Raw genomic sequence first — 22,755 nt, forward strand, 5'->3', positions numbered from 1 at the left:
ACTTACTTATTTTAGCTTCAAAACTAACTATGGTGTAATGAATTAAAATTTTATTTTAAAAAATACTCATTTAAACCTCGAACAATGATATTTTAAACAACACTAATACACTTATTTTCAACTAAAACTGTGAACTTTTTCTATCCTAAAAACGGAAAGCATGTTCAAAATGAAGTTACGACCAAAAACATTACTTCATTTTTTAACAGGTCCATTCAATTAGAAAAAAGGATCAAATCAAAATCTACAAATATATCCCGTTATATACCAATGAAAAGAAGAAGAAAAAATAGGGCATTACTTTTATAACACGTGTGCTTTATATATATATATATATATATATATATAGGGTTACGCCTGTTTTTCAGTTAGTACATTTTTAGACATGTGTATCGGGTTTTAGTAGACAAAAATACCAAAAGAAACTCTCAAACCCTTACTCACCGCTCTCATTCTGCTCAACCATCTCTCTCACTCTAACATTTTCTCTGTCATCCCTACCGTGACTTAATTTAAAAATGAAATTTAATAATAACAAGGGAAAATGTATAACACAGTCCTCCAATCAAAAATCAACGTCAACATCATCAATTATTTTGTTATTAAAGTGAAAAACAAATGAACGAACAGAGCAAAAACAATAAATTGCGGTGTCGCGGGTTGTTCTGTGTGGGTGAGGGAGAGTATGGAGATGAGAGAGAAACAAATTGGATAAACGAGGAAGGTGGATTAGGGTTAGACAAGTGTTTCTGATTTTTTTGGGATAACAGAGAAAATGTTATAATGAGAGAGGTGAGTAAGGGTTTGAGGGTTTCTTTTTTTTTTTGTTTTGAGAATGAAAATTATTAAAATACCTTTAACCTTAAAACTTAAGAATTCATGTGGGTTTGCTCACGCACGAACCCCTATTTTTCAGTTGGTACATTTTAGCAATGTGTACCAGGTTTTAGTAGACAAAAATACCCTTATATATATATATATCATGAATTCTAAGTTTTAAACTCTTGCTCACCTTCCTCATTCCTCTCAACCCTTTCTCTTTCATCTCTCTCGCTCCAACATTTTCTCTGTCATCCTATGGTAGCCCCAACTGAAAAAAATCAGAAACAGTGGCGGTTAAACAATCTTACAAAAAATGATTTTATAATGAGTTTTCATTTTATAATTTTTGTCTTATCTAATTTTATCCAATTTTCACAAGTATAAAGGAATTGGTAATTAACCTGGAAAAAAAATCAGAAATACTCGTTAAAGAATTTCTTACTAAAATTGATTTTATAATGAGTTTTTATTTCTTATAATTTTTGTTTTATCTAATTTTAACTAATTTTCACAATCAAAGGAATTGGTAATTGGCCTGGAAAAATCAGAAACACTCGTTGTTAAACAATTTTTTACAAAAAATGATTTTATAATATTTATTTTATAATTTTTGTCGTATATAATTTTATCTAATTTTCAGAAGCATAATGACATCCGAAGAAATTGATAATTGGCCTGGAGGGTTTTTTTAGAGATGATGATTCAACATATGCAGATGATGAAATTAGAGAGGTTAGTGAAGATGATGAAATTGAAGAAATCTTGAATGAACCTTTGCTTGAAGGTGAATACGTCAATGACTCAACTCTTTACAAAGACAAATTGTTTAACGGCAAGTGTTTATGATTTTTTCAATTGAGGTTACAGTAGGGATGACAGTGTTTCTGATTTTTTTACTGAACTATAGTAGGGATGACAGAGAAAAGATTGGATACGACAGAATGAGAGGAATGAGAAAGGTGAGTAAGGGTTTGTGGGTTTCTTTTTTTTAGTTTTGAGAATGAAAATTATTAAAATACCGTTAACCTTAAAACTTAGAATCCATTATATATATATATATATATATATATAATAGATTAAAACTTGAAATAATATATTTTATTATTATTATTATTATTATTTTATATATATATATATATATATATATATATATATATATATATATTTCTAGATATCGTTAAAAAACAACACATTTATTTATATATTTACTGTTTTAAATATTTGAATTATATATTCTCTCATTTATCAACATAAAACTATTAAAAGCTCGTTAAAGTATTCAAAATACGTAAAATCATACGTAATGAATATGAATAATATATACATTATGGACAGGTGACAAATAATTATTTTTTGTTATGAGTGTAAAAATAAAATATAAAATGGTTTTGGTAAACTTTGAAAATGAAAAATAAAAATTTACTCTGAAGCTTTATTTGAAAGGAAATAATAAAAAATGGTATAGGATTTTAATTATATTTTCAGCCACATGACATGCAATCACTTTGTGTATCATCACTATCATATAAAACTTTTCAAAACTGGTATTCTCAATCAGTTTATTACACCAATTTTGATAATCATATGCAATAACTTAGATTTGTGTTTAGTATCTTTCTTAACTCTTTGAATATAGTAATTATATAATAACAGTAATAATAATAAAAGTGGCAATAATAACATATTCCAGAAATTTAAAACACAAAGAAAGTGATTTGCTAGGTATTTCCAAGGGAAAAATAAAACATTGGAAATATTTAATGATATTTGGCTCACTAAGTTTTTGATATATTTGTCCACATGAAATATAAAAAATGACAATTAACAGTGATAACTGATAATGACTTGCCATCCGACATTTATAATATTAAGATAAATCATTTTCATTGACTGGGCAAGGGATGAATTGTCTTTAATATCAAAACAATGCTATATATATCGTACAAAGAAATCTTGCATGAAATGATGATTAAAAATATTCATACAACCACTTGTTATTGATCACAAACAACATAAAAAGTAAAACATCCAAAAGGAAGAAAGTAACAAGTGCCCACTATGTCCCTTCCTCGAACATCTTCACTTCAAATTTTTTCATACTATCAATTTCCGCACCAAAAGTAGTGATAGTTTTTTCACCTCTAATGATGCTTTGGAGATCACAATCACGAATATCCCCTCTCGATTGTTTTCAACAAAATTTTCCCTTTATATTTGTTATTACAGCAACTACCACACATGAAAAGGTAACAATAGAATTCCACTTACATGGGAAAGCCACTATTGCTGATGGCTGCTTTTCTATAAAAATAAAAATAAAAAATAAAAACAGAGGTTATATTTTCGTTAATGCTACATAGAACATTATAAGTCACGACCCAAATGTTCTCAAACCAAATCAAACCAGTTTCAAAATAAATAGTGGAAATACATAGCTAATTTCCACACTTTTTTTTTATTTGTACAAGGTAAACGTATGACCAAAAATGAAAACTATCTGTAATTATATTCACCGAGCTAATATGTATTTCAATCTCCAAAAAAAAAAGAAAGTAAATTAAACAATGCAAACTTTTACTTCTCCGCGGCTCATCAGGGATAGTGGTGGTATTTTTCCGGTGGTGGAGGCGGCGGCGGTGGTGGTGGTGGAGGAGGAGGAGGTGGTGGCGGCGGCGGCGATGGAGATACACAACCAAAGGCACTGCAATGAACAGGATATTTGTAGAAAGCTGCACACTCATCGGGTGACCTTTGCAATGGCCTATAAGGAATGCAGTTCTTGGTATCATCCTTATCCTTCAACTTGAGACACACCGGTGACTCACTGCAGAAGTAGTTGTACGAGTACGTGAAATTCTCCAACCTCGGCAACATGCACACACTCTCAGGAATGGTGCCAGAAAGCATGTTATGCGCCACATTCAACTGCTCCAACCTCTTCATTTTCCCCAAGGACTGGGGCAAATCTCCAACAAGCTTGTTGAAGCTCACATCAAACACGGTCACTTTGTTCAAATCCCCTATCTCACTAGGCAAACAGCCCGTTAAACCACTGTTGGTGATGATAATCTCGTTAAGGGTAGCGTTCATTTTGGCCAAACTCGAAGGGAGACACCCATTGAGGTCATTGTTTGCAAACACAACAACAGAAGCAGGACTGTTGCCGAAGGTCTCAGGCAGGGAGAATTTGAAGTTGTTGTTGTTGATGAAAAGGGCATCGAGTTTGAGATCGAAGAGGCGCGAGGGAATGTTGCCGTAGAAGTTATTGAATCTGATGTCCAAGTATTTTAACGAGGAGATGCAGAGAAGAACATCGGGGAAGGGTCCTGAGAATTGGTTGTTGCTTATGTCTAGTTCATGGAGGAGATTTAGGTGGTCGAAGCTGTTGGGGAGGGAACCACAGAAGCGGTTGGAGTTTATGTGGAAAAGTGCTAGGTCAGTTAAGAGGCCAAGTTCTTCTGGCAACGAACCAGATATGGAGGCATGGTTTAGGTCAACCCCAGCAACAGTGTAGATGTGAGGGTCATCTGGGGCAGGTGCACAGTATATGCCAGTGTAGTTGCAAACATTGGGGCCACACCAGTTTAAGGTGAAGTTTTTGGGGTCTGATGTGATTTTGTGTTTCCATGCTTGGAGTGCTGTGTAGGCTTTGGAGAGCCTTGGATTTAGAGGGGGAAGAGGTGAAAAAGGGTGTTCAGCTTGGTGTGAAGGGTTGATGAAGGAGATGAGAAGGAGGAGGGAGACTGCATTAAGATAAGGGCCTTTTCTCTTGGGAGAATGAGAGGCCATAAATGATGCTCAGTTTCCTTCTTTTATTTTTGCTTGTTTACTTTACCAGTGATTTTGTGTCATGGGACCTTGGATTTATATACGCAAGGTGTTTGGAAAATTTCTCAAGTTTGGTGAGATGCAAATTGAAATAAAATAATCTTGGGAGGTTTGGTTCTGCATTTACATGGACTATTACATTACATCTAAATTCTTTGGACAACTTTTTATAATTATAGACTTTTGTTTTCGAATAACGACGAATGTGACTTGTTGGATTATACACATTCTTGCTTTCGATAATTTCTTCTTTCTGGTCCTAACTTTTGCTTCATTCTTTTCCCATTTTTTTTATTATAGGTTCGTTTCCTAGTGCTTATATATTCTTCTTTATATTCTACTCACTCATATTATGCCTAAATTAGGTTCAAAAGACTTTTCACAATCTTTAAGGAATTCAAAATTAATTTATAAAATATACAGCTTATTTTTTTAGTATGCTAAATATCATTATCAAAGACTTCTCCGGTTTCTTTAAAAGTTGTCAATAATTAACAAAGCATTTTAGAACATTATATCCAATATTCCAACAGTAAATATTAAAGTACAAGTTTAAAAAGGGCAAAGTAAAGAGAATCGAAAATTCTTTAATGCTATCGGAAAATATTTATCAATAATATCACCAACATGTTTTTTAGTTTTAAAATTTATAAAATATTTTGCAACAAAACTTGTTCAAACTTGTAATTTGGTTAAATCATATATTTCTAAATAAGGTCTCGTTATGAACAAAGAATATATTTCAAATTGACATTATTTTACTCAGTAGTTTTATGCTATATACTTCATAAATTTTATTATCTGTATATATAGCTTTTTTTTTGGGATATAGCAACAATAAAATTTAAATAATTTACATAAATACTAAAATACTTTACACAAAATGGAAAACAATTTGTTACGTAAATTTAACTGTTCTTAAATTCAGTTCTTACCAAAAAATTAATTATTAACTTATTAAAATAAGTTGCTGAATATAATAACTTTATTACTCTCGTTTATTTTTTATTATAAAAACTATCACGTGTTGGCTAATAAAATCAGTTTACTAGTGAATTACTAATAATAAAAAAAACCTTTTATACCCAATAATACTCTATAAAAAATAAATATAGTATGGAATGTAAAAACATGTTCATACAATTCATACTGAAGATTCAATAAATCTAAATATATCAAACAAACACATTTAATGATATTCAGATTTACAAGAATAAAAGCGGAAGCAGAAAGACCAACCTCCAGCCATTGTTGTACGCTTGCCTAATTTCTGGTTTCTGAACCCTTGCTCTTAAAACACGATGGTGATGTATATATGAAGGAAAGAGTAGGCTCAGTGACCTGATATGAAATTTTCTGAAAGAGTCTGTATTACTCCAAAAACCATCACAGAGTATATAACGTTAAAAGAGATTGTGGTGGAGAATCATGGGCACGTTTTTTAAAAACGGTTTTTTATCTTAAAAATAAATGGACCACTTTCAGAATATATATTAACTGCTTTATAATATTAACTGAAAAGGAATAAAAATAAATGTGAAAGATATAATATTATATAATATAATATTAAAATGTAACCTCTCTTCTGTATAAGGCTAACATTCTCCCACTTGGTCCATTTTATTCAACCATCAAACCTAATAAGAGACCAAATATATGAATCATGGTGATAGTTCCTCTAATAATGAGTATTATCTCCCATGTACTACGATGTATTTAGTCTCACATCACAATCTCTTAACTTTAATGAATAAACCATATGTCTATTCTAGGTCACAACTAAATGAGTTTTCTCAAAATAATTAATTATGTGCACAAATAATTGAGAAAACATTAAACTGAATAAGAGTTTTATCAAAATGAAAGTACTTACAATGATTGTCACATCATGGAACCAAGTCCCATTCCCGTTACATGATCCTTAAAATTCTTTGGTGGCATGCCTTTAGTTAAAGGATCAGCAATCATCAACTCAGTGCTAACGTGCTCAATAACCACTTTCTTTTCTTTAACACGTTCTCTTATGGCTAGATATTTAATGTCGATGTGCTTACTTCGACTTCCACTTTTATTATTCTTAGCCATGAAAACAGCAGCAGAGTTATCACAGTACAACTTCAGTGGCCTAGCAATTGAGTCCACAACTCTAAGCCCAGATATAAAACTCTTCAACCATACACCATGTGAAGAAGCCTCAAAACAAGAAACGAATTCAGCTTCCATAGTAGAAGTAGCAGTCAAGGTCTGCTTTTTGCTACTCCAAGATACTGCTCCATCAGCTAACATAAAAATGTAACCAGACGTTGATTTTCGTGAATCAACGCAGCCAGCATAGTCTGAATCGGAGTAGCCAATCACTTCTAAATTAGCAGTTCGTCTATACATGAGCATGAAATCTTTTGTTCCTTGAAGATATCTCATTACTTTCTTTGCAGCTTTCCAGTGGTCAACACCTGGATTACTCTGATATCTTCCTAAAACTCCAACTGCAAATGCAATGTCAGGTCTAGTACAAACTTGAGCATACATAAGACTTCCGACAGCTGAAGCATATGGAATATTTTTCATCTGTTCCCGCTCAAGATCATTTTTCGGGCATTGACTTAAATCAAGTTTGTCACCCTTTACAATGGGAGCTACACTTGGTGAACAATTCTTCATATTAAACCTCTCTAAAACTTTGTTGATATAGGTCTCTTGAGACAAACCCAAAATGCCTCGAGATCTTTCCCTATGGATCTTAATGCCAATGACATAAGATGCCTCTCCCATATCCTTCATGTCAAAGTTCTTTGAGAGAAATTGTTTCACTTTATATAACATACCCTTGTCGTTGGTTGCAAGCAAAATGTCATCCACATATAAAACAAGGAAACAAATCTTACTCCCACTGACCTTTTGGTATATACATTGATCCATGATGTTTTCTTCAAAACCGAATGAAGTGATAACATCATCAAATTTTAGATACCATTGGCGGGAGGCTTGTTTTAATCCATAGATGGATTTATTAAGCTTACATACCAAGTGCTCACTATCTTTAGAAGAGAATCCTTCAGGTTGTTTCATGTAAACCTCTTCTTCTAGATCACCATTAAGGAATGCTGTTTTCACATCCATTTGATGTAACTCAAAATCAAAATGAGCTACTAATGCCATGATTATTCTTAAAGAATCCTTCTTAGACACAGGAGAAAAAGTTTCTTTATAATCAATTCCTTCTCTTTGAGTGAATCCTTTGGCAACAAGTCTTGCCTTATGTCTCTCAATGTTGCCTTTTGAGTCCTTCTTGGTTTTGAAGACCCATCTACATCCAATGGATTTTACACCATCAGGCAACTGAACGAGATCCCAGACTTTGTTAGATGCCATAGAATCCATCTCGTCTTTCATAGCATCATACCATAGGTTTGATTCTTTAGAACTCATGGCTTGTGAAAACGTTTCAGGATCATTTTCGGCTCCAATGTTGTAATCCGATTCTTGTAAATACACTTCATAATCACTAGAAATTGTTGGTCTTCTGATTCTAGTAGATCTTCTTAATGTTGTGTCAACATCTTGATGAGAAACTTGTTGTTCAACATTTACTTGTTGCTCCCCGTTAACAACTTGATCTATATTATCATTTTCAGCAATTTGTGGAACATCAATTATTGGTTGTTCAATACGCTTTTGAACTGAAGGAGCGTGAATGACTACCAATCTTTCATTTGATTGAGAGGTTTGAGCTTCATAGTGATCTTTTTCAAGATCAACGTCTTGATTTAAATCACTCCCACTAATCAAGTCATTTTCAAGAAACTTTGCATTTCTTGATTCCACAATCCTAGTGTTATGATTTGGACAATAGAATATATACCCTTTGGACCTTTCAGCATATCCAATGAAATACCCACTAATAGTCCTTGGGTCTAGTTTCTTCTCTTGTGGATTATAAATTCTCACTTCAGAAGGACATCCCCAAACGCGTACATGTCGTAAACTAGGTTTCCAACCTTTGAATAACTCAAAAGGTGTTTTTAAAACAGCCTTAGTTGGGACCCGATTTACTATATACACAGTCGTCTTAAGTGCTTCAGTCCATCAAGGTTCGATTTCTTCTTTCTGCTACACCATTCTGATCTGGAGAGCCAGGCATGGTATATTGGGCAACAATCCCATGTTCTTGAAGAAATCTAGCAAACGGACCAGGTGCTTGTCCATTCTCCGTGTATCTACCGTAGTACTCTCCACCTCTGTCTGATCTCACAATCTTAATTTTCTTTCCACATTGCAATTCTACTTCAACCTTAAAAACTTTAAAGGCATCTAAGGCTTCATCCTTAGAACGAAGTAAGTACAGATACATGTATCGTGAGTAATCATCTATAAAGGTGATAAAGTATTTCGGATTACTTGCATCCATATCCGGACAACAAATATCTGTATGAATAATTTCTAGTAAATTTGAACTCCTCTTAGCACCTCTTTTGGACTTGTTAGTTTGCTTACCCTTAATGCAATCCACGCAAGTCTCAAAATCAGTAAAATCCAAAGTACTAAGTACTCCTTCACTTACTAATCGCTTAATTCTCTCAATGGAGATATGTCCCAATCTTCGGTGCCATAAAACAGAAGAATCCTCATTCATAACACATCTTTTTAACCCAACGGAAACATGCATAGAACTATAGGCAGCGTTGTTTTGCAATTTAATAAAGTAAAGACCATCGCATAATTCCCCAAAGCCAATAACCTTGGATTTATTCAATAAAGTAAAACCAGAATCCGTAAAATTAAATGAAAAACCCAGAGGTGCAAGTTGTGAAATAGAAATCAAGTTCTTGCTAAAACTAGGAACATAAAAGGTCTTTTCTAAACATAAAACAAAACCACTGCTTAAAACTAAATTGCACGTCCCAATGGCTTCAACATGTGAACTAATCTTGCTTCCTGAATAGATGTGTTGTTCACTTCCCATCGGTTTCCTTAGATTTTCCATACCCTGCAAGGTATTAGAAACATGGATTGTAGAACCAGAATCAATCCACCATGTGTTATGATTAAAACTAGTCAAATTAGATTCATAACAGACAAAAGCAAACAAATTACCTTTCTTTTCAAGCCAATCCTTAAACTTTTGACATTCCTTCTTCATGTGTCCCTTCTTTTTACAAAAGAAACATCTGGACTCCTTCTTAATAACTGGCTGAGCAGGAATCTTTCCCTTCTTATTAACTTGGTTCTTCTTATTCTTAAATGAAGTAGTCAAGTTCACCTTCTCCCCTTCTTCAATCAATAGCCTTTCTTCTTCTTGAACACACATAGTCAATAATTCATTAATAGACCATTTGTCCTTATGTGTGTTGTAAGAGATTTTAAAAGGAGCATAATGGTGAGGCAAAGTGCACAAAATATAGTGCACTAGGAAAGAATCCGACATGGTAACTTCCAAAGCTTTTAGTTGAGCCACAATGTCCCTTATGCGCATGATATGATCACGCACTCCTCTAATTCCAGTGAGCTTTAAGGATGAAAACTGCATTATAAGAGTGCTGGCAAGAGATTTATCAGATGTCGTAAACTGCTCATCAATAGCCTTCAGTAAATCCTTGACATTCTCATATTGATCAACCGAACCCCGAATTCCAGCAGAAATGTTAGTTTTTATGAACGTTACGGAGAGACGATTTGACCTCTCCCATTTTCATAAAGTTCAATAGCATCTGGAGTGCTGGTCTCAGTAATACCCGGTGGTTCTGGTTTTCTAATAGCATAGTCTATGTCCATCCAGCCTAAATGAAGAAGAACTCTCTCCTTCCAAATCTTATAATTATCTCCTTTCAATTCGGGAATACCACATTTGATATCAGAAAAATTCGCAGATTGAGAAACTGCAAATCCAAAATCATGTTCATTATCATAATTTGAGACTAAAATAAATGTCATGTTTTACCAATGCAAAACATGTCTTTACTAATAAGTCTATTAACATAAAACTTGTCTGTGGGCTAAAGTCTTACTCAATTAGACTCATTTAACTTTATGATAAAACTATTAAATTATATTTCATTCCTAATTCCTGTGGGAAAATTAAGAATTATAATTAATATTTTATCCTAATTAATTATACAAATGTAACAAAAATCCTGTGGGTATATTTCATCACACTATATATAATTAACTACAATTAATGTTTTAATAAAGTGATCTTTATAATATAATTTAACTAATTAAAGATGTTGTGGCCACTCTCTAATTATTAAAAATTATATTTATCACTAAACATTAAATTATCTTTAGGTCTTATATTTAATCTAAATATAAGAATTATATTATAAATATAATTAATATTCAAAATTTATTATACAAATATAAAATATTAGTAAATATTCCACGCGCACTTTAATCCTAATAAAGTGTATAACATGCCTATAAAAGTGCGTAACATATATACAAATATATTAAGCATGTAACAGTAACATGAAAAGCAGCGAAATTCACTTTCAATCTAAATGTTCAACGCGCATAATTAAATGCCTATCAAACGTGCATATATCAGTAACCGTAAAAGACATCCAATAAAACGTAATAATATATATTAAGATATATGTATGGAAAGCAATCAGTGTGCAGAGTGAAAAGACAATTCTGGATTAAAATCTGAATTAAAACCAGAAGCAGGAGCGTAACTTTCACTTCCAAACCTCCAGTGCACGTACGTATCCAACAGGTAAAGAAGAAAAATAAAAAATTGAAATATAGGTTTATGAAAGATACCCAAAATGAAACGCAATGCCAAATGCCGTTTCAATCATCTTCAACCTTTCAGCATCAAAATTTTCACGGAAAACTTTACAGAAAATTTCACCAAAAATTTCTTCTTTCTCCAGTTTCAAAACAATTAATAAAATTGAAAACACAATACGCAAAGGAGTGAACCAAACAAGGCAGAGGATAAACATGCTCTGATACCAAATGTAAAAACATGTTCATACAATTCATACTGAAGATTCAATAAATCTAAATATATCAAACAAACACATTTAATGATATTGAGATTTACAAGAATAAAAGCGGAAGCAGAAAGACCAACCTCCAGCCATTGTTGTACGCTTGCCTAATTTCTGGTTTCTGAACCCTTGCTCTTAAAACACGATGGTGATGTATATATGAAGGAAAGAGTAGGCTCAGTGACCTGATATGAAATTTTCTGAATCATGGGCACGTTTTTTAAAAATGGTTTTTTATCTTAAAAATAAATGGACCACTTTCAGAATATATATTAACTGCTTTATAATATTAACTGAAAAGGAATAAAAATAAATGTGAAAGATATAATATTATATAATATAATATTAAAATGTAACCTCTTTTCTGTATAAGGCTAACATGGAATTCCTACATTCTTTAATATGTTTATACTTGACTAATTAATAAATTTTTTATATTATTTTCAAGAATCACAATATTTCATGATTTACAGGAATCACGACATAATTATCAGTCGTGAATATTTTTCTCTCTATCAAATGCTCTTTGTTAATTATATATCAATAATTTATAAAATAAGAAATTGAATTAACAACTCTAATTTTGATTGAAACTATAAAAGACAACTAATAAAAAACTGTTATGTTATACACCAATATGGAACAACGCCATCACATTAGTATGACTTTTACAATGTACTTTATATTAGTATGGTTTGGTTTGACTATAATCCTAATTGAATAAGCCAGAATCAAACTTCCTTTCCTAATCTGTTTACACTTTTTTTAATAGTACACATCCTGGCAAATTGCCAATGAACTGGCATGCATTGTAAACTATAGCAAATGCTGATGTTTGTTGGTGGCTGATCTCACCAAAAACACGGTTTTTACCGTATTTTTCCTATTTTTTATCACTAAATTATATATTTTTATACCCTTTGACTACAAACCAGCCATTAGCAACTTGATTTTATTGACCTAGAAAATGGTATTTGTTAAATTTTATTTATATAATTTCTTAAGAAATCTCCATATTAAGTTAAATTATATATATAACGTAATATAATTTGTTGGTTTTTATTTTTATGTTTTCTGGAGTGTAAATTATAGAAGAGTAAAAAAAATTCAAGCCCATGTTTAACAGCAACAACAACTTGCTTCCCAAAAGCAATAGTTGATTAATTGTACTAATGTGATAATAAATACAACAATGAGGTTAAGAAAAATATAATCTATAATATCTCTTCAGGAGACTCTGTCATGTTGCTTTGTATTGATGAAACCTATTTATATTCTTGTAAATTTGTTTTATATTTAATTAATATGAGATCTTCAATTCATTTCTTGTTGTCGAAATAAATATATCTTTTGAAGCATGAGATTATAAAATGGTCATAATATATTATACATTTAATAAATATTAAATTTTGTTAAAATAAACTTTAAATAACTTAAAAAATTAATTTGAAATCTAATTCAATTTTACAAAATTAATTTAGAAAATAAAATTTATACTTATTTATATATTGTAAATTTGCATTCTTTTTAGTTGATATAAAATTTCTAACGTAATTTAAAAAAGAGTAATTTTTGTTTTTCGGTTAATATTTAAAAATAGAATTTAATCTCTTTTTTTTTTCAAAATGAGAAAATATATAAAATAAAACAAACAATGACTATTTAAGCTTTATACAAATGAAATTTTTAGTGGTGGTTGGTGAAGTTGAGCAAATGATGGAAACCCTATGTTACACTGAATGTGTACCCAAAGTCAACAATTTTTTATGCTGTGTCTGAAAGCAAAACTGAGTTTGATAGAATAGAACTTATCAGATGGTTTTTAAGTTCACTTGGCTCCCTTCAATTCCATACGTCCCTTTTGTTCAGGTATCTTTCAGTCTTTTCATTTCTTCATTCACCAAATTAGAGTAACCCTTGCATTTGTTGCCTTGTTATATTCAATTAATGTGACCACTTCATGTAATTCAAGTGGCATAAACAGAGGTGTGGCTTATTCTAATATAATATAATTCAATTTCTTTTAAAATCACACTGAAATTCGTGAAACTAAGTCTTCATAATGATTTAGACTTGAGACGGTAGAGTATGTAATAAGTTTCAAGATCAGAATAAAACTTAGCTACATGGTCTATTCAAGCATGCTTCAAAAATAAGTAAAAAATTCTATGTGGAAATAATTTTTTCTCGTGATAAGAAACCCGAATATTAATTTTTTTTTTTACTTATAATATATACTTATCATAAAGGATAGAGAGCCATCAAAGTCAAACAAAAGATAGCAAAGGAAGACATAACTTCTCATCATTTTATTTTATTAAAAATTAAAGGGGAACACGAAGAAAAAAAAGATAAAAACTGATGAACCCACCACATGACACTGTTATTTATATAATAATATGTACCACAGGTTGCACTGCTATATATGTCAAATTGCCGTCCATAAATAATCCTTATAAAAAATGTATTATAGTTCTTACATTTATGAGATTTTGGTTGGGACAAAAGGGCATATTTTTCAGAAATTAAAATATATTACGTGTGATAACAAAATTTTGTTATTGTTAAGTGAAATGTGGATATCACAGGGTAAACTATATATAAAGTATTTGCATTGTTTTGCACAAAACAAGAGAAAAAGTGGCCTATAGTGGCGTATGTTTTCTAGAAGTTGCTTTCTTGAAGTCAATGTACCATACCAGAACGAATTAGACCAAGTAAAACACAAACAACACGATGCCGATATATCATTTGAAGTCTTCTTTTTTTTAAATTTCCAATTAAAGACATATGCCAATAAACAATTATAAGTGAGAGAATTTATGAAACCGTACTAAAGGTTATGGAAGTTTGAGAGAGATTCATATATTTATGTATGGGTTCGGTAAGCATAAAGTTGTTCCATCGAGCAGGTAAAATTTTGAATAAGAAAAGCGAAAACTAGAATAGGAAGTGAAATATGGTAGGATGAAAAGGTTTCGATCTTACACATTGTTAATTTTCTTTCTTTTGACTTAATTTTTGTACATTATTTGTTGGTAGATAGCATAAGAATCTTTCAACCCACTTCTTTTTTTTATACACAAGTGTCATCAAAATCTTTGAAGCTGAGAATCTATAACTTAGACTGCACTCAAACATAGCGTTTATGTTTATACAATTAAGTTAAAAAACATGCGCCTAGAATAAACCGATGACATAAAAGTGATGGACCACAAAGGGTGAGTTTTGGCGAGAGAATAGATCTGTTTTGGAGAGGTCACAAGATTATATAGCTTCTTGTTCTTCCAGACAATGAAAGGGATAACAATATAAATTCAGAAAAACAAGAAACGCAACCTTTTGCAATGTTCCAGTCACGTGGATCATTAGTGTAAGTCTACATTTTAGTTAAATAGCCAGTGCGGATCCTGAGCGGAATTTAAAGCAAATTTTGAGATTTTTTTTTAACGAGATATATGTTGAATTTTTTGGCATCACGTGTGACCTTTTCACTTCATACAAACTATAATTGAATCATATTTATTGGTTGGGTTAAATAACTTGTGGATACTATTTAAATTTATTTTAATTTTGATTGTATATAATATGGATAAAACTCAATACTTTATATATATATATATATATATATATATATATATATATATATATATATATATATATATATATAAATTAAAGTGTCTCTTCCGTTTATTTTAATTATTTGATTTGTTTTAGTATTGTTAAAATAGGTTGAAATTGTAAGTTAATCCGGTTTATCATAAGTTTGTGTTGGGTTGAAAAATAAATTGAAATTTTGATATGGGTCAATTTTGAATACGATCTACTAATTTGGAGTAAGTGGGGTTGACTTGCTAATCCACCTAATTGTGTTTTTTGTGCTTATTCTTTTTATTATATTTAGAATTTAAGATGATTTTGGATTGTATTATATATTTATTATTTTGGATTGTCTTTGAAATTTAACATTATTTTGGATTCAAATTTATTTAGATTTGAATTAGAAAAAAATTATTACCTTTTTTGGATTTAAAAAAAAAAACTTGTCATGAACCAATGAGTCAACATATTTAACTCATCAACCCCTACTGAGTTCGGCTGAATTCGAATTTTTTCAGTTCACTGATAAGTGAATCGAGTTGGATTGACTCACTAAGTAACCAACTCGTGGTGGACCGGATCGGGTTGGGCCGGGTGACCCATTTTGACAACATTAATTTGTTCTATATTCATAAAAGTCTTTTACATCTCTAATATATATTTTCTTATATCACGATAGTGCTATCAAAATGAGTTGTCACCCGCGAACCAATCTGACTCACCACGAGTTTGAGCCAGGTTGGGTTTGAAAAAAAAGTAATTTTTTTATGCGGACTAGTTTTCAACCCGGCTCACTTAGAACCCATCTCACCGGACCGGATTGGCTCACCAGCCCACCTAATTTAATTTAATTATTTATTATTTTGTGTTTCAATATTATTAGTAACATTATTTTTATTATATTGTGGATGATGATAAAGAAGAAGATGTTTCAAGAGAGAGAAATATTATAGATTTATAGACTCTAATATTATAAATGGACAAGTGATACAAAAATTATTAATATTAAAAACTTATTTGTTCCTCTTTTATACATGTTTTTGGATTACGCTTGGATGTGTATGATTCTTTTTTATTTTGAATTGTTTTTGGAGTTTAACATCATTTTAGTGTGACATTTATTTATATTTGAATTAAAAAAATTGTAATTTTTTTATTTTAAAAAAACTTATAATTAAATGAGTTAGTGAGTCAACCCGTTTAACCTACCAACCCGTAGTGGGTCGAGGCGGGTTCAAATTTGTTCAGCTCGCTAATAAGTGAGTTGGGTTAGATTGACTCACTAAATGACCAACCTGTGGCGAGTCGGACCGGGTCGAGCCGAGTTACCTGTTTGTTTTGATAGCTCTATATAACTATATTGATTATACATTGTTTTGGTTGTGTTTTCATGTTTAAATGGTATATTATAAAATTTAAGGAAACAATTAGTTTTTATGTCTCACATTTGATTATTTATAATCTTTTTTAATATTTTATTTATATTTATCTATTTTACATTATGCTCTCAATTTCAAATACACGTAAATATTTAATGCACAAAGTAGTATATACAAAAACTTATCTTTTCTATCCTTATTTATTTTTCATTTTAACAACTTTTGTTTCCTTAAAACATTTTTTATTATCCTTCAACGATTTTAGTAGTTTGATATTTGAAATAAAGATCATATTTTCAAGATATTTTTCATCTTATTATACTCTTAATTATATATGTTGTTTTTTATGTAATTTCATTTATGGTGTATCAAATTGTTTTTATGAGACAACTTATAATTCTTTTTTGTGTGGTTATGTTTAAATGATGTATTATTTTTAATTTTTTTAATATTTTCATTATTTTTTTTTTCATATGAAAAGTTTTGCTCTTAATTTCAAGTGTTTGATTGTCTAAACTGTTTATTTACTAAGTAATATAAAAAAATTATCTTTAAAAACAATTGCATCATCCTTTAATTTTTTGAAAAATTGTTAATCACAAAATTTTATCAATTTCCTTTTTATTTTCTCAACACTTCATTCTATAATTTTAACTTAAAGAGGTTTTATTTATTCAAGATTATATCAAGATTATATTCAAGATTATATCAAATTCATAATTAAGCCTAACTAAAATTTATATGTACATATTAAAATATTTTTTAAAATTTATACATCAAATCACTTTATTTAAATATTAAAAATCATTTTATTTCACAATTTAAATTAAATAAATACCTATTTTAAACTTATACTTTTTTTTATATATTAAAAATATAAAGTCACATATTGTAATTTTTAAATTTGAATATTTGCAATAATTTAAATAAAGATGTATTTTCCTTTTGTTAGTTTGTTTATAAATTTAATTCCTCCAAAATAAATTCACATTAAACTTAAACGGAATAATTAATATATTTTACATCTTTAAACTTAATTTATCTATTTTTTTTTCGTGTCATACATTCAAATTATGCGAGTGTCACTACAGATTTCCAATTTATGTTTTTAGTATGAAAATTATTTTTAAAAAAACGTAACAGATGTTTAAAACTATTTAAATTTAAAAGTTTAAAATATGTACTCTTTTAAATTTAAATTAAAAATAAAATCAATTTCAATACTTAAATGAAACGACGTAAGATGTCTATTTGAATTGTAATTAAAATTTATAATTAATTTGGTTTTATTTTAGAAAAGCACAACATTCCTCTAATAAAAGAAATTTAATTGAGTCTAAATTTTAAATATATTATATATTTTCCTTACCTACAACATTGACACGTGAATAAAATGTGATATGAATTTGACATGAGATAAAAAAAATTAAAATTAAAAGTACTACTAAATGACAATTACAAATTAATGTTAACACATTTGTACAAATATGAAATTATTAAATATAATCGATATTTGAATAAAAAAATGAATTTAATTGAAAAAAATAAAAGAACCAAATTAAATAGTATGGACAAAATTGAAAAAGAAGATTTTAACCAAATTTTTAATATACTTGGAGGAAATTAATAAAAAAATTTAAGCTGATTGAAAATTCAAATTCTGATTTTGTTGATAAAAAAGAAAAACCCTTTAATTGTATAGTAGCTCAGATTCTGAAAAGTTACAACTTATCTCTTTTTAGAAGAAATATTTTGTTGCACTTTTTGACTATGATATTTTATGACGGTAGTCTATCCATGTATGTAGATAAGGTTTGTTACTCTCCTAATACTATTGATACAACTATGATATTCATTGGTTTTCAAATGTATAGTATGTGTAAAATCATTTTTGGCAAACGGTCTTGTACTCACCAATTTTCATGGCTTCGTTGATACCACTCGTGTATCAAATTTGTAATATTTTAGTTTGATAACAAAATATTTTCTCAATTAATATTATTTTAACTTGATACCATTAGTTGAAATTGATTAGAGTAATTATTTTGACATATATAAATGTTAATTGAACATTCAGTTGATATCTACTTAAAAATATTAGTCACAAATTTGGTCTATTATTGAATTATAAATAAAATTGACAAAAATACACTAATAAGAATAAGTGAAAATCCTTAACCTACATAGAGTGAAAAGTAATATCAGTATAATAATAAAAAAAATCACTACCGTCAGTGATACGAGTAACTTGGGTAAAAAAGAAAAAAGAAAACTCAACACTAACATATCTATCATCATCTTACTTGGTAAATTTACACAGTCTGTGAATTGTTACAACGTTTTATTACAAAGTAATCCAGAAACATGGCACACAATGGATAGAAGGAGAAACTCTACAACCATTGGACAGCAATAAATCTCTCACAACAACTCTACTGCAAAAGCGAAGTTATTATTTAGTTTGTTTGAAATCAAAAGAAGGAAAAACTCAGCAAACTGAAACTCGTAAGTCTAGACTTGGTGATCTTGCAAACTGTCTTTTATTTGATTTAAGACAAGGTTCATGCTAAGTCATCAGTACCTATCTCCACGTGGCTGCAGTCAATCGAAAAAACATTGTCAGACCAACAATGTTACAAACCGATATTAAGAATACACATAGTATATTATTAAACAGCAAACATGGTTACTCTTAATTTTCTTGTTTATATCTACTTTAGTATTCGAGTTTATGACAAAATTTATGGTATGAGTGCGAGAACGGAAAGTACTCACGTCAAATGCAACAAGAGATCTGCAATAATTAGTGTTAGTGAGCACTGTACTTGCAGAGCCACACTCGCTGTCTTTGAGTGAAACTGCGGATCTGTCAAGCTTGATTGACCAAGGATATTGATAGTTTTGAGCAGTGGCACTCACATGTGAAGATGACCTTTGCATCCTAATTGGCCTTGGGACATTTCTTCCCTCTACTGAAGCTCTTCGGCGGCTTGGTTGCCTCTCAAATGAATCGGGTCTTTGTTTCGGTGCACTATGCGATCTGACTTTGGCCCTTGATGATTCAGTGTTAGCCATGTAATTTGGAAACAGAGGGTAGTCATCGCACATAGACTCTGCATAAGCTGGCCTTGGAAAAGAAAAAAGGTGCTTTGAATTTTCTGTTCTTGACACAGCAGAGTGGAACTGAGGGCTGCTTTGGGCTGTGCTGAAACAGTCCTCAAAATGGCCACTGCATTCTCTTGTGCTCAACTCTGTCAATGCTGATGGAGCTGGTGACACCTTGTAGTTTTCTTCCTTTGAGTAGAAACCATTTGTTGAATAATGTGTGGAAAATCTATGGTCATGCTGTTCTTGATGCCCATGATGATATACACTGCTGCTTCTACTTCTGCAATCACTTTTTGTTTCACCCACATCCATCTCAACAATCTTGATATTGTCTTCCAAGCCTCTCTCCATTTCCTATATGTACAAAAATCCATATTTCATATCAATGATACCCACATTTCCTTGAGTGCTTCGCCATATATTTCAACATTAAATTTTTGTACTTTCAGTGCAAAATTTCGTTATTATGCTGAAAAGATACAGCTAACAAAGAATTTCACACCATCATGTATATTATATATCCCATAAATGATTGAAATTTCATTTTCAACTGTCAAAAGATAATTGAGAGCAGTTATGATACTGACATTATATATTTGCCTGAACAGATCATCATCTGTGGCTTTTCTTTGTTGTTGATTAGGAATTCCTTCTGAACCCATTCGGATCCTCTGAATACGAGCTCTAGCTTGTGCCGTCACCAAAGCCTGCATGCATCTCAGTGTTTCCTTGGCCTGTTTTCTCACCAAATGACCCCTTACCAGTGCCTGCAACTTCACCAGTCCTCTTAGAGCGCACAATGCTTTCCTTGCCTGTCATATATAAACAATGATACATATCGTATCACACAACCACACACTCAAATTCCAACGATTCCCTAGTGAATGAAAGACAAAACTAGCTTCCATATAACTGAAATACCAAATGAGACCGAAAGACTGATTGGATTTTAATGGCAGCAGCCTCTTTAATGCTTTTAGATGTTGCATTGGAAGCAGAAGTCAAACGGATCACAACAGCTACAGCCTCAGCAGCTGCCACCGCAGCATCAGCTGCTGCTGCGGTGGCAGCAGCCACAGCCATGGCATGCTTCCTTTGCTCATTCTGATCATCCGTGTCAGCTTGCACTGTCTGCGAAGCAGTGACAGTTGGTTCTACAAAATTCAATTCCTTGGAAACTGATACTAGTGTGGCTGTGGAAGTGGCTGATGATCTTCTGAAACTCCATCTCTTTTTCTCCTTTGGGGTTGTGGAAGTTGGAGTGGCTGAGTTTTCTGTTCCATTTGAAGCAAAATTCAGGTTAGATGTAGATTTTTCCTTCTCTTTTTCCTTGTCTTTCTTACCGGTCAACAAGTTTCTAAGCCATTTGCCCGTCTTCCCCATCTCTTTCAAACTCCTAGTAAGCTGATACGGATACTAACAAGTAGCAACAAACTTAAAGAAAGTAACAAAAACGATCTGTAGATCTCTTCATATCTACATTTTTTAAGTTTCTTTCAACATCATGGCCCCCTTATTGAAAATAGACAACGCTATTTGACAGCTTAAACTCACTGTCTCATGACATCTTTTCCGTACTAATTACTAACCACCATTTTGAGAATATGTTTTTGGGGGTCTCTATGCCATGCAACAGGTAAGGCCTGGCTGTGTGAAAGAAAAAAAAGCCAAGAGGAAGCTCCCCGCATAAGCCACTTGCCACAATCTGGAGCATTATGCAACTGTTACCGATTAAGATAATAAGATTCCTTGCCCTCCATAGTCTAAAGTTAAAAAGAATTTTCATTTCCCATGCTATCCCTATAGTTAGCTATTCCTCATCCATAGCCATAAGGGTATTTTAATAATTGATGCTGTCGGTTAATCTGGAATGGGATAGATCAGAAACCATGTGATAATAGATCAAGAACATGCAGCATCCGTGTAAAATACTCTTATTTGGGTAGGAGAGTGTTCAATTGAGGGTCCATTACAGGGGTCATGAACTAAAGAAAGTTAAAAGACCTTGCAGGATCCACTGATAAATGATTGAGTAGCGGTCCTGAAGATGTGCACGTGCCCTCTCCCTTAGCCTAAGACATAGGGTTAATGTTCCTGTGTTTGTTTTTGTTAACATTTTTTTTCTACTAAATTTTGTTTGTTTGCTTTCCCGGTTGACCCTACCCAATTTTTGCCCTGATACCAAGCCCTTCAGAGAAGTCATCTAACTTTTACATTTCTCATAAGCAAAGGCTACTACTACATGGGTTCAAGAACTTTTATGCTTCATATGTCAAGAACTACTACATAGCAAGACTGCATAAATGAACTTAAAAAAAAAAAAGTACTCATATATGAATCAAAGGCCACTGACAACAACCAACAGAAGTGATTGGCTTAGGTGGTGATTGAATGCAGTGAAGTGTTATAACGTGTGGGTTTTCAGATTGAGAAATCGATATAAGGAAAGTGCAATTTTCATGATGTATTATACAAAGATGAGGCATTATCCACATCATTTTATTTACATGAGTAATGGCATATACAAAAGTAGGTGAATGAACAAGATTATGATTGATGTATGATAAATTGTATGCAAATAATGTATTCTAACCAAAGGTAGCACGAGAGATGAAGTGAGTAAACCAGTGTTTCCAATACATGAATATGAAATATGAAATTAATAGGGACAGGGCCCGTCCTAGCCATCATTCAATGATGATTTGCATTGTTTTAAATGATATCTTTTCATTAGCATACAACGAGTTGGCAATCACATGGCATGTTTATATGCTCCTCATTTGACTTGGTGTTTTGTTAGGGGAAACACCGTCTTGGAATTTGGTTCATTTCCTTCTCTACTTCTCTGCCTGATTCTCATCCTTTTAGTGGATGTTATCACTAAACAAAGTCCCCAATGGCTGCATCTACCCTTACTAATCCTTGTAAGTTGTGAACATTTGTTAAGTCATTTATGTATATATTTAAATCAAAGGATATAGATGAAATCAGAACAAGTATATTTCCTATTCTAATTCCAAAAC

The 22,755-nt window shown here is 31.3% G+C and overlaps 2 protein-coding genes across 2 annotated transcripts; both read right to left on the reverse strand.

Moving 5' to 3' along the window:
* Positions 1-2,887: 2,887 nt before the first annotated feature.
* On the reverse strand, positions 2,888-4,676 carry LOC108325393 (leucine-rich repeat extensin-like protein 6). The gene has a single exon (XM_017558462.2). It carries the CDS (start codon positions 4,609-4,611, stop codon positions 3,415-3,417), a length of 1,197 nt encoding a protein of 398 aa, XP_017413951.1. The 5' UTR covers positions 4,612-4,676; the 3' UTR covers positions 2,888-3,414.
* A 14,216-nt stretch (positions 4,677-18,892) lies between these two features.
* Positions 18,893-21,465, reverse strand: LOC108325501 (protein IQ-DOMAIN 19). The gene is made up of 4 exons (XM_017558582.2): positions 20,654-21,465; positions 20,320-20,544; positions 19,400-20,086; positions 18,893-19,219 (listed from the first exon to the last, which is right to left on the reverse strand). The coding sequence occupies exons 1-4, from the start codon at positions 21,113-21,115 to the stop codon at positions 19,199-19,201; spliced, it is 1,395 nt and encodes a 464-aa protein (XP_017414071.1). The 5' UTR covers positions 21,116-21,465; the 3' UTR covers positions 18,893-19,198.
* Between the last annotated feature and the right edge of the window lie 1,290 nt (positions 21,466-22,755).

This window comes from Vigna angularis, chromosome 3 (genome assembly GCF_016808095.1).
Source record: "Vigna angularis cultivar LongXiaoDou No.4 chromosome 3, ASM1680809v1, whole genome shotgun sequence".
Classification (NCBI taxonomy): domain Eukaryota; kingdom Viridiplantae; phylum Streptophyta; class Magnoliopsida; order Fabales; family Fabaceae; genus Vigna; species Vigna angularis.